At 42.3% G+C, this 13,430-nt stretch overlaps 1 protein-coding gene across 4 annotated transcripts in view; it reads left to right on the top strand.

Annotated features, from left to right (window-relative positions):
* The window catches only part of DCDC1 (doublecortin domain containing 1), a 434,351-nt gene that overhangs the window by 344,821 nt on the left and 76,100 nt on the right, over nt 1-13,430 (top strand). For all 4 annotated transcript variants that reach the window (XM_045012463.1, XM_045012462.1, XM_045012461.1 and 1 more), the window contains exons 20-21: nt 7,224-7,347; nt 11,808-11,989. In XM_045012463.1, coding sequence (XP_044868398.1) covers nt 7,224-7,347; nt 11,808-11,989 — 306 coding nt within the window. The remainder of the gene's footprint in view (nt 1-7,223; nt 7,348-11,807; nt 11,990-13,430) is intronic.

Genomic DNA, 13,430 nt, shown 5'->3' with positions numbered 1-13,430 from the left:
TATTGTGTGCAGAATTTTTAATTTTTTGGCGCAGAATTCCCCCAGGAGTAACATAATTCTGGGCCAGATTCTGCCAGCCTTACTTACACTGAGTACTGCCTTACCCCAAAAATATCCCCATCAATTTAAGTGGGACAGCTTGCAGAACGAGGGACTATTTAGCATAAACAAGTGTAGCAGAATCTGGCCCTGTACTCTGTGTGTTATAAGAGATAGGTTCAATGGGCCAAGCTAAGAAGAAAAATGTATGTGTTAAATGTACGGATTTTTAAAAGGCATACTTTGAGCATTTTTAGAATACAATTTTTAATGTTTTATTACAGTGGTTCCCAAGCTTTTTTCCCCAGGAATCCCTTTGGCATCTTATTAAGTGTCCCGGACCCCTGTCATTTCTGATACTATCAGAACAGCCCATCCCCACCCTCTGAGCATAGGAATGCCCCTGCCAGCATGACTTCTCACACATAGTGTGTGTGAGGTAACTCTGTGTGGAGTCCTCTGTGTTGAGGACTGTGTTGAGAACAAATGGCATCCTCCATCTGGCAAAAGTGCCAGAACCCTATCTGGCACAATCTGGCCCTGGCTCAAGGGACAGATACCTGCATAAACCACACCCCCAAGAGTCTGGGGACCCCACTTTGGGAACCACTGGTTTATTATATATCATAATACCAAACATATATACTACTTAAAACGGGTTATCACTATAACACACATGCCTTAGTGTACTGCCTAACTGACACAATTACAGGACTAGCTGCACCTCTTTCCCCTTCTTTTTCCTGTAAAATTTTCTTTACAAACTGCTATTAAATTCTAGGAAGGATTTCTGGAAAAATGCACCATAAAACCAATGATATAGCTGACATATATTAATGATATTTTCATTCTCTGGACAAATGAACTAAACTCCCTCATAGATTTCTGCCACAACTTCAACAACCACTACCCATCTATCAAACTCTCTGTAGAATGCTCCCACATCAGCATCAACTTCCTTGACACCATGATCAGCTTCAACTATGGAGCAGACAACTATATACAAGAACTCCATGGATCACCACACTTATCTTCACAGATCCAGTAACCACCCCACACACCAAGAAATCTGTTGTCTACAGACAGGCACTCAGATACCACAAAATGTGGAAAGTCCAAAATACATACTTTAACACACTTAAAACCTCCTTCACCAAACAAGGACACTCCACCAGAGAAGTAGATCACATCATGGAATGGGCCACCCAAATACCCCAAGAGAACCTGCTGCAGTACAGAAAAAAAGCCCCTACTGACCGTACCACCCTAGTTGTCACCTACCTGTACAGGATATCATCAAACAGTTACAACCCATATTTGATGGGGACCACATCCTGAAAAAAATCTTTCCCAAACCCCCTCTTTTGGCATTCAAACAGCCTCCCAACCTTCCTGAGTCAGAAGCAAGCTCTCCACACACCAGCTCAATGTGGCACTAGACTGTGCCAGAACAACAGATGCACAACCTGCAGAGATATCTCCTCTGCTACAGTGATCAATAAGCCCCACAACACATCTTTTAAGATCCAGGGCTCTTTCACATGCCTATCACAACATGTGGTGTACCTCATCTAATGCACTAAATACCCCAACAACAACTATGTGGATATGTAGAGGGGTTTAGCCGGGCTCATCCCTCTCTGGGGCGGCGGGGGACCACACCACCTCGTTACAGCATAAAATTACTATGCTCACATAGACAATCACTATGCTCACACATAAAAATGATAAAAGACAAAAACACCATGCCACCTGTGAGCAAACACTTTTTACAAAATGATCACTCTATATTGACCTCTCAGTCTTCATCCTCAAAGGAACCTTTCACAAAGATGAGCTTAGGAACTTAAATTCATAACTTTGCTAGACACTGAAGATCATGGACTCAATAGAGGTACTGGTTTTATGTCTCTTTACAACAATCTGTAACCCACTAACCCTCCTTTGTTCTGTGACTACAGAGGTGTTAATGGGCCACTTGTTTTTGAATGGTCCATTACAAGGTGGTACATTTTATGTTTAACAATCTTTTCCCAATGTGACACACTGGTTTTCTTTCCTAGACCTGAAGAACTCTATGTAGTCAAAAGCTTGTCTCTTTCACTAGCAGAAGATGGTCCAATAAAAGATATTCCCTCATCCACCTTATCTCTCTCCTAAACCAATCTTAATACAGTAGACATCCTAATAACCAGGTTAAAATACAGTATTCACAAATTATTACAGAGCAGCTCCACATCCATCACACTAACATCTACAGTATATTTAATAAATTGTGTACATTTTCTATCCAAAGTCTCTCTATATGCACAATACAAGCTTAAATACATATGCTGTATGCTAAAATTTGTTGGGCCTGCTTCTCGGTTGCCCTGCACCTTCTGTAGTCATTAACATCAGTGTCAAGTGGGTATGTAACTCCACTATTATGAGTTGGTGACATTTTACAGCCACTTGACACTGATGTTAATGACTATAAAAGGTGCAAGGCAATGGCGGTCTGACCCTGTATATATTATACCAACTGAATTTTTTCATATGCTATATATACGGTATGCACAATATAAACCCTTCTCCATGGCAGTGACGTATATACCTTGAATAGAGAATTGATTCCAGAGAGTATGTATGGTACTGAACTAAGATCACTTCTCTACTCATTCTTAATTTTTCTTAGAAATAGACAAGTAAGTTCTTAAAGGTTCAGCTTTTGGGGCTCTCTGAGCTAAGAGGTGAAAACATTATCTAAAAGTTGTATCTGTTCTTATCAGATTAACTGAGACCCTACACATTTTTGCAGCATCCACTTCTCCTACAGTGGTTTGCAAACATAATGGAACAAGTTCACTCTATTCTTGGTTGGTTCTTACAAAACCAAAACCAAACCCATTTCCTGAGTGCATTTTCTGTTATTTCCAATTGCTCTGATTTACAAGTGATAGCCAAATATGAAAAAAAACTGCATTCAGGAATTACGAGATTTCTCAGTTTTGGAAAACCAAAATGGGAATAAACAGAGCATGTCTGCAAATATTCAGTATTTTTTGGAGTGAAACTGTACAAGGGCTTCAGCTGCTTCTATGCAGGGTCTGGTGTCTTCCAGCTCTTCTGTAGCCATAGAACAGGGGTCAGCAACCTTTCAGAAGTGGTGTGCCGAGTCTTCATTTATTAACTCTAATTTATGGTTTCGTGTGCCAGTAATACATTTTAACCTTTTTAAAAGGTCTCTTTCTATAAGTCTATAATATATAACTAAACTATTGTTGTATGTAAAGTAAATAAGGTTTCAAAATGTTTAAGAAGCTTCATTTAAAATTAAATTAAAATACATAGCCCCCCAGAGCAGTGGCCAGGACCTGGGCAGTCTGAGTGCTACTGAAAATCAGCTCGTGTGCTGCCTTTGGCATACGTGCCATAGGTTGTCTACCCCGCCATAGAACATTTGCTCTGCATTGCCACATTTCAATCTTTGTCATGGAGCTTTGAGAAAATATCAAATGATGGTTATGTAAGCTTGTGTAACAAGTATACATGATCCTCTTGTGTTGTTCTTTGCAATTTACTAGCAGAAATTGCTTTTATTATTTTTCTGTCATTTCATTTGCTAGTAATCCATGGGTACGTTTTAATCTCAGTGGCCTCGGTTTTAACCAGCAGTCCCAGTTAAACCCACAGGAGGGCCTGATTCCCATTCTGTTCATTCCACTAATTCTCTCTAACGGCTCCTTTTGAAATGTAGAGTCTGTGTGCTGGAAACCACAGATAAACGATATTCTTTTTGGAAGATGTTGTGATATTCAGAAATATACAAGAGGGGATTTTAGGAAATCCGCATTACGTTACAAAGAAGAAGAGGAAGACAATGAGGATTCACAACCTGTAAGGACTTGCAGAAATTCATGGAAAGCAAGGAAACTTCTTACTGACTCTGGCAGCTACCTCCCCATACAAAATACAAATTACTAAGAAAAAAATATATATACTTAATTTCTATTCTAAGGATTCTATTCAGAATGAATAATCAAGATTATAAATCAAAATCTTCCATCATTTTAATAAACCTGGAATCTGGAATGCAAGTAAGCCAAAGGAAGTTTTATGTTAAGATGTTCCATATCTATAGTTGGACAATATATTGGATATTATGGCTGAAATTCAGGAGAGCATCTCTATTCAGAGCATTATTGAAGCGTATTCTTAAATTTAAGTATATGCATAAGTCAAATTGATGGGACTTAAGCACATTTGTCGATAAGCATGTGCTTAAGCCCCTTCTATACTGGGGCCTATATTTGTATATTTATAAAGGATTACGCCTTGATTTTTTCTCTTTTTATATGAGCACCGTAATTACATTACATTCTGATGCATGTAGATAGTCGTTAATGGTGTTTTAACCTTACAACTCATAGCTACTTATCATTTACTTCAAGTGGTATGTAACTAGGCAATATGAAAACTGCTTTAACAGCATGGTGTGCATTCCATCACTCTCAACATTATGTATTGTCAAGGAACTATTCAAAGAGAAGGATCAAAACTCATATGAGAATTCCAGGCATTGATCCTGCAACTGAGTGCAACTGTACACAGTCAATTGCAGGATCATGGCCCAGTTTCAAAGCTCAAAAACCTATCTCTGACACGGGTCAAATCGGAACATTCCAAGATTTGGGGAAGTTCAGATTGAGAGGTGGATTTCAAACCTCCAGGTTCAGGAGTTTTCTGCTCCAAGGTGTTAGCTCACCCATCTGAAGAGGTTGGATGTGCAAACCATATCCAGGATTTTGCTCTGCACCATCTCCAGGGCCGCCCAGAGGGGGGGGGCAAGTGGGGCAATTTGCCCCAGGCCCCGGGCTCCTCAGGGGCCCCCACAAGAACGGCCGAGGCTCCCTCCTGGGCCCCAGCCCGACCCGACCCCACCTCCGCCCCTCTCCCGGAGCCTGAGGAGCATCCCTGGACAGCGCTGCAGCGTGGCTCCGGCAGGGCGCCTGAGCTCCGCCCCACTCAGAGGCGCGTGATAAAAGGGCGGGGCTGCGAGCTCCAGGCTGAGCTCAGCTCCCTCTGCTCGGCCCGGAGCTCGCAGCCCCGCCCCCTCACCATGCGGCTCTGAGCGGGGCGGAGCTCATGGGCCCTGTCAGAGCCACGCTGCAGCTATCAAGCAAGGCTCCTGGATGCGCTGAGGCTTCAGGTGAGTGGGGAGCGAGGGGAAAGGGTCCGGGGCCGGGGGGGTTGGCTGGCTAAGGGGCAGGAAGTCCCAGGGACAGTCAGGGCACAGGGAGGGGGCAGAGGTTGGGGTGGTGGTCAGGGAATCAAGGGGTTGGATCGTGGGCATTCCAGGGGTCTGTCAGGGCTCAGCGGGGGATAGATAGCGGACAGGGAGCAGGGGCGGGGTCCCAGGGTGGTGGTTGGGAGTGGGGTCTCTGAAGGACGGTGAGGGGACAAGGAACAGGACAGGTCGGGAATTCTGAGGAGGGTGGCAGTCAGGGGGCAGGAAGTGGGTGGAGGTCAGATAGGGGGCAGGGCCAGTCTGTTTGGGAGGCACAGCCTTCCCTACCCTAAAGCTCATTCAGCAGTTTGAGGCTTGCAGAAGAGCCAAGCTGATAGCTTTTCCATTAGGGCCACCATCCCTTTCACTTCTCAAATGCCAAATTATAGTCTATATGTAATTTCAGTGCCATAGGGAGATTCATGTCAGGGGAGGGTAGCTTCCTTTAAAATTAGCCACTGGGGGAGGGATCACATGAAAAGAGCAATATCCTTCCCAACCCTACCAAGGGAGACCCCCCTCCCCTGCATTCCCTGAGGCTTCAAAGGAGTTAATTCAGTGGTGCTCAAACTTTTATACTGGTGACCCCTTTCACATAGCAAACCTCTGAGTGCGACTCCCCCCCTTATAAATTAAAAACACTTTTTTATATATTTAACACTATTATAAATGCTGGAGGCAAAGTGGGGTTTGAGGTGGAGGCTGACAGCTCGCGACCCCCAGTAATAACCTTGTGACCTCCTGAGAGGTCCTGACCCCCAGTTTGAGTATCCCTGGGTTAATTTAATTTTAGCACCCCGTGTCCATTCACATGCATGTGCTATTTTGAGCATTTCAAATGGAATGCTTATTTTCACAACATAGGCTCATCCCAGATTCTGGAACAAGCTCAAATGCTCAGTTTGTGGAGTATGTACATAAGCCAGTCTCTAGGAAACAGATAAATGCTTGGAGGTTAAGTCCATTAATGGCTATGGATGGGTAAGGAATGGTGTCCCTAGCCTCTGAGGGTGGAGGTGGATGGCAGAAGAGAGATCACTTGATCATCACCTGTTAGGTTTACACCCTCTGGGGCACTTGGCATTGGCCATTGTCGGTAGACAGGATACTGGGCTGCATGGACCTTTGGTTTGACCAGTATGGCTGTTCTTATGTTCTAACCTAAATGAACCCAAAGTTATGGAGACAGATATGAGTCAAGGAAGCCAGCAGAGTATCAGAAACCTGGAAAAATCTCTGACTGGATGGGCTCGGGCGTTTGGTCACAAGCTGAGGTGGTTCAAAAGTTGGATTTTTTTTAAGCAGAATTTTTTTATTGTTTCTTTAAACAATCAAACACAGCAAGCAACAAATATTTGACCACACACTTCTGAAACCCCAAACCATATTCAGGTTTTGGCAGACTAATTTCAGCTTTTCAATTAAAAACCCACAACAAATTTTGAAGGAAAGCAGACATTGTCCGTGATTTTTTTCTGCTTTTTAAAAACCCCTAGTTTCGATCCAGAAAAAGTTTTGACGGAAAATATTTGTCCAACCCTTTTAATGAGCTTTAGTGCCTTTTAGCAATAGCTGATGCTGAGAACCAGTGATACCTTGTAAAGAAGTTTTCTCAAAACTGGGTTTGTGCTGAAATGCAGAAGGTTTATTTTTCCCAGGGCCGCCCGTGGGGGGAGGGAGCAAGTGGGGCAATTTGCACCGGGCCCCGCAGGGGCCCCCACAAGAATATAGTATTCTATAGTATTTCAATTTTTTTTATGGAAGGGGCCCCTGAAATTGCTTTGCCCCAGGCCCCCTGAATCCTCTGGGCGGCCCTGACCATCTCTGGAGACAAAGTTGTAATTTAACTGCTCAAGAATTATTCACATTTCAAAGTGTAATTATAAAAAAAGAGATTCAACTTCATTTTTTTCAGATGGGCTATAAAGCATGAAGGGACAACTAAACCAGACCAATGGAAACATTCCAAAGTGGAGAATCCGCTATGGAATAAGCTGACATACATGTGGCCTGTCCTTCCAAATGGAGAACTTAATGAGGTAATTTCATGCGTTCAAGAAATTACAACACATGGAGTAGTTTGTTTAGTTTGCTAAATATCCACTGAAGCTGAACAGATGTGATATACTGTCCAAGCATGCCATGCAAATTCACCTTTTGGAAAAGAATAAATGAAAATAGATGCTGGTGCTAGTGCAAAAAATGTCTGTTGTTGTAATAAATTATTGCAAACTGAATGGAACTTTGAGATTTGTTCTACCAGTTTTTAATTCTGAAACACCAATACTTTAATAGAACACAGTATCCATGGCAATGTGCAATTAAATGTTTAACTTTTCATAGAAAAGGTAATATTTACTTTATTTTTTCTTTTGGCTTTTATATTTTCATGGTTGATTGTAGCAATACTCACCTTTGAGTCAAACATTGGCTGGCAGTAAAAGGGACATTGTCTGCACAAGGCTGAATTTTTCTCCTAGAGATTATTCCTTAGGTCATACTTCAAATCTGTAGTACACCTCTACCCTGATATAACGCGACCCAATATAACACGAATTCGGATATAACGCGCTGAAGCAGTGCTCCGGGAGGGCGGGGCTGCGTACTCCGGAGGATCAAAGCAAGTTCAATATAACACGGTTTCACCTATAACGCAATTAGATTTTTTGGCTTCTGAGGACAGCATTATATTGGGGTAGAGGTGTATGTACTTCCAATTTTTTTAAAATTTAGCTGCTTTTATTGGTATTCAGTTATTTTAAATGATAGCAGCGTTTTTTGTTTGTTTGATTGTTTTGAAAAACAAACAAAGGCCCAGTTCTGCCACCTGTAACACGTAAATCAATGTGTCTAGTTATGGAGTAAGACTCTAAGTTAGAATGACTTAGAGTGGTAGAACTGGATCCTAAATGAAACAATATTCAGCCATACTGGATGTAGACATAGCAGATTGTTTTTTATTGATGAAAAATAAATTTCATCAAGAATTAAAATGAAAGTAGTCTGGTCTTCTAAGGGAACATTATCTGTCAGGCTGCACAGTGCTGTTAGCCACCAGTGACTCTCATGAATTTGGTACAAGTATATTAATATTCACAAAGCAATAGTTGAAGATTCCATTCCCTATATTATAAATATATGAAAATCAGGATTTAAATCCTAGACTAGCAAAGGGAACTTTGAAGACAGGGGAAGGTATTTATAGACTAAACTATTCAGAACTTTATTAGATTTCAAACAGATTTTTAATTTTTTTTTAAATCTACAATATTCACAGTATTTACCAATCAAAAAATTAAAGATGAGGCATCTGTTCTTAATGAAAGGCAGTATTTCTACTGTATTAAAACAGTTCAATATATATATATATAGTGCAACTGGTGAACTATATATATTACCAATTCCTAGTTCAGTAACACCCAGCAGGTTATGGCCTGGGAAGGGATATATCTTTTCCTTTAAAAAAAAATTAGGTAGGAAATGAAATGCCTAAAAATAGAGAATGCAGCATTAAATTGTGAGATCAAGCACTAAAAACATGGCATTCCAGCAGCTAAGTATGCTCTAGCAACATTAATTTGATGCACTGTACTTATGTTCCTGTAACGATTGACTCTTTGTTGCTCTCTCATTGTATCATCTCATTTGGTGGCCCTAATCTCAAATTAATCCAGATAACACTGGCTCTTGGTCAACTCTTGACCAGTGTGGGACTTTCTGGACCAACTCCTTCCTCCGGTAATTAATTCAACAGTATGATCTCTGGGTCCTGCTGCTGCCTGCCACTGTTGCCCTCTGTTATAATCCTGGGGTGATCTCAGATGGAACCCACTAGTTACCCTGAATCTCCTGGGACCCCCACCCCACATAGGGGAGCGCCATGGCCATGTGTAACCATGGCAGGCTTCTCTGCCAACTCTTTGCAACTGCTAATGAAGCATGAGCGGAAGGTCAGGTTGGAGGGGCAGGGTTTATATAACCTCCCCACCTCAGCTGCACAAGGATCAATGACTTATTGAACCCCACCAACTCAGCTGATACTGCCAGTCCAGAAAAGGTCTCCCTCTTCCTCCCTACCTTGAGGTGCATGCTGCACTCAAATTGTAGCCTGTGGCCACTGGAGATCTGCAGACATCAGACAGGTTACATGGTGCTGGTTCCTCTTCCTTGTTTTTTACAGCTCTGCTTCCTCAGGTGTCTAGGCTCTTAATTGGGGGGGAAAAAAGTCTGGATGCCCCAAGAAGTAACTGGAAACTGTCCGAGACCAATACGGGTTCGAACAGCTTTTTATTGGGAGAGGAAAAAACAAGCTGGAACAGAATAAAGTTTAAAGCCAAATGGCTGTGTTTATTTGGGGGAGAGTTACAACCTGGGCCAGGGAAAGGGGCAATTCTTTGACTGAGATGTTATCAAAATACAAGCACACTCAAAAATTGTCAGAGTACAAATTCACCTGAGAAATTATTAACGTACAAATTTACACTACTCACTACTTTACACTAAGTGGACAAACATGCACCAATTGCACAAGAAGGAAATTCGGATTCATCAGAGCGGTGCCCGGTGCAACACACAAAAGGAGCCCACAGGCTACTGCCTCAACCGTCCTTGCTTTCACACCGAGGGTTTTACCCAAAGTGTGGTGCGGCTGCGATTGTGCAGATTCCACTCACTCAGACCGCGGGGACAGAAACCCCTTGGTCAGCCGATCCCCAGATGGAGACAGCACCCAGACTCAAACACTCCACACAGAGACAGAACAGTAATTTACACAACTTGAAACAGTCTATAATCAACTACTTACTAAAATCCAGAACAGATACACTAAACCAAATAATCTGTGCAAGCATTAACCAGATACTGTAAAATACAACAATTTAACTTTTATATACTATATATACAATTTGGTACCAAATAAGGGAGGGAAAAAGAAGGAGGCTAAGCAAACAAAATGTTACAGAAATTAGCATGCAAATACCACACTCCAGGTGCAGCTGACCAGCAGTACAGACACCAAGAGCATGACGAATTGATGGTAATTTAATCCCACCCGACCCGAGCCGGCTAAATCCGCAGGACCCTTCTAGTTGGAAGGAGGATCCAAGTCTTCCAGCTAACATGCAAATAGTCCTCCAGATCCTGGCACGAGACATAGTTTTATTCAAAGGCTCTTTTACTCGTGTCAGCATCTGATTGGTCCCTGGCTCCTACGCCCTCCAGGCTCCGAGCTGTTGCCCTCTACATCAACAGGATCTGCATACGGCACACTGGCATTTTTGCACAAGGCACTAGCCTGACCCCTAGATGACCAAGCAAAAAGAGCGGGAAAATGCACGCGGCACTATAATGTTGCACACCGCACCTTAGGGTTGCACATGACACCATGGTGTTGCTGGGCAAGATTAGGTCTCCGCTTTCTCCTGAGGAACAAGAACCTGACCCAAGATGGAGGTTGCCTTGTCCTTTTACCAGAACAAGATGGCCGCAGACCGACAATTGGCCATACAGAAACCATAACTGAGCATAGGGTTGCGACAGAAACAAAGAAGAGAGACAACTTAGCAACCTTTGGCAGCATCTCTCAAGTATGGCACTCCTGAGCACCAACGATCAGTCAGGAGCTGCCCATCAGAGAGAAATCAGGTGTCAATAATGGAAATTGAAAGGAATATCCAGGGGAAGAGGGAACTAGGTAGCTGGACAGCATATCCCGGAGATCAAAGGGGAAAAGTAGGAACAAAATAATGTGGGAGGGGGGAGAGGAAGTGAAGATTAAAAGGAGACAGTGTGATTAATAAAGGGGAAAAACACTTATTCCTAGACATTTTCCTAATAATACTTTCTCATTGAAGTGATGGTTGTAGTTGTTACAAAGATACTGTGCAATCACATGGAGATTTTCCATGAGATAGTATAGGCCCTGATGCTGAAGAGACTTTCATGTGTGCTTAATTTAACTATTACAACCTAATGGGACTACTCACAGTAAGAAAGTTACTTTCATACGTGTTTAAAAGATCAGGACCATAGTTATTAAGATGTGTTCTATACGGTGGAAGAATAATAAAAACTCCTACTTTAACCCAATCCCTCCTTCCCAAACTACAGAGAAGCTTTGGTCATTCATGTCTGAGGTTTATTATATACTGATAAAGGGCATCTGATTCAGACTATTGACAGACTCCAGCATTCTTTCTCCCTTTCTTTGTTCCACTGAGAACTCTGAGGATTTTGTCATTTTTTCCCTTCCAAGATTGAGAAGCCAGAACTCCGTAGTTGCATAAGTGCTTTTGGAAATATTTAATTTTGTCTGTCTTTCCATCTATGAGGTTCTTATACCTCAGCCATCACTGTGGTACCTGAACTTTACTAAGGTTAACTTTAAAAACATTTAAATGGTTTGTGTAACAAAATAAAAACCAAAATAACAAAATTCTTGCTGGATTAAACTCAATTACATGTATTAAACTCAATTAATATTTTGCTATTTTATTTAAAGGATTTTGACTGGCCAATTGAGGGATTGCTGGTTCCAAACAGTCCTTCACTTAAGAAACCAGCTGGCAAGAAGTCAGATTGGTATATACCTGTGAGACTGAGGGCTTTGCACAATGGAGACAGGGACAAAAGCAAGGCTATCACCATCATTGGACCTGATGTTACAAATATGCTAAACAGACAGTAAGGAAATAGCAATTTATTTTAATAATGTCATAAACTAAATAATTTCTTAAGACATATGGTTCACTTTAACTTGCGTATATCTCCAATTAGAATAACTTTACAATGTGTTACTAATAATTTAACCAAGAATTTATACAAAAGTTACAGTACAGTCTCCCAAAACAACTACTTTTCTTACTTTGAAATAGTAAAGAAAAAAAATCACACACTATTTATTAATTAATTCAGACTAATTTATGCTGAGAATTCTTTGGTCATTAATCTATGATGTGTGACCTTAAATTGTCAAAGGCCTGCTTGCTCAAAAGGTACGTCTACACTACGGGACTATTCCGAATTTGCATAAACCGGTTTTGTAAAACAGATTTTATAAAATCGAGTGCGCGCGGCCACACTAAGCACATTAATTCGGTGGTGTGCGTCCGCGGTCCGAGGCTAGCGTCGATTTCTGGAGCGTTGCACTGTGGGTAGCTATTCCCTAGCTATCCCACAGTTCCCGCAGCCTTATTTCCGGGTTGAGATCCCAGTGCCTGATGGGGCAAAAATCATTGTCGCGGGTGGTTCTGGGTAAATGTCGTCAGTCACGCCTTCCTCCGGGAAAGCAACGGCAGACAAGCATTTCACGGCTTTTTTCCCTGGATTGCCCTGGCAGATGCCATAGCATGGCAATCATGGAGCCTGTTTTGCCTTTTGTGACTGTCACCGTATGTGTGCTAGATGCCGCTGACAGAGGCGATTCAGCAGCGCTACACAGCAGCATGCTTTTGCTTTTGCATGACAGCAGAGATGGTTACCAACCATACTGTACCATCTACCAATCCATAAATTGGTAAAAAGATGATCATGGTTACCAGTCCTTTTGCACTGTTGCTGTCATAAGTGCCCCTGGCTGCTCTTAGCCAGGGGCGCAAAAGCCAAAATTGGGAATGACTCCCTGAGTCAATCCCTCCTTTATGGTATCAAAAAACAGAATCAGTCCTGCCTAGAATATGGGCAAGTGTACTAGAGAACCACTGTATCATAGAACCAGAGAGCACAGCTGCTCTGTGTCAGATCCTGCAGGAATGATGTTATAGCTGTATGCTATTCACAGGGGGTGCTCCTGCAACAACCCCACCTGTTGATTCCGTTCTTCCCACAGCCTTCCTGGGCTACCATAGCAGTGTCCCCCCACTTGTGTGATGAAGTAATAAAGAATGCAGGAATAAGACACAGTGACTTGTTAGTGATAAATGAGTGGAAGGCAGCCTCCAGCTGCTATGATAGTCCAGACAGGACATTAAGGAGTGTGGAGGAGAGGAGCCCAGCATCCTGCTGCTAGTCCAGGGGCAATTGAATCTTTTCTTTACACATGAAGGGTGGGGGCTGATGAAGCTCAGCCCCCTGTTGCTATGATGAAGACGGTTATCAACCATACTGCACCATCTACCATGAAAAA

Source organism: Mauremys mutica, chromosome 4 (assembly GCF_020497125.1).
Source record: "Mauremys mutica isolate MM-2020 ecotype Southern chromosome 4, ASM2049712v1, whole genome shotgun sequence".
Taxonomy (NCBI): domain Eukaryota; kingdom Metazoa; phylum Chordata; order Testudines; family Geoemydidae; genus Mauremys; species Mauremys mutica.
This window is presented reverse-complemented; position numbering and strand designations above follow the sequence as displayed.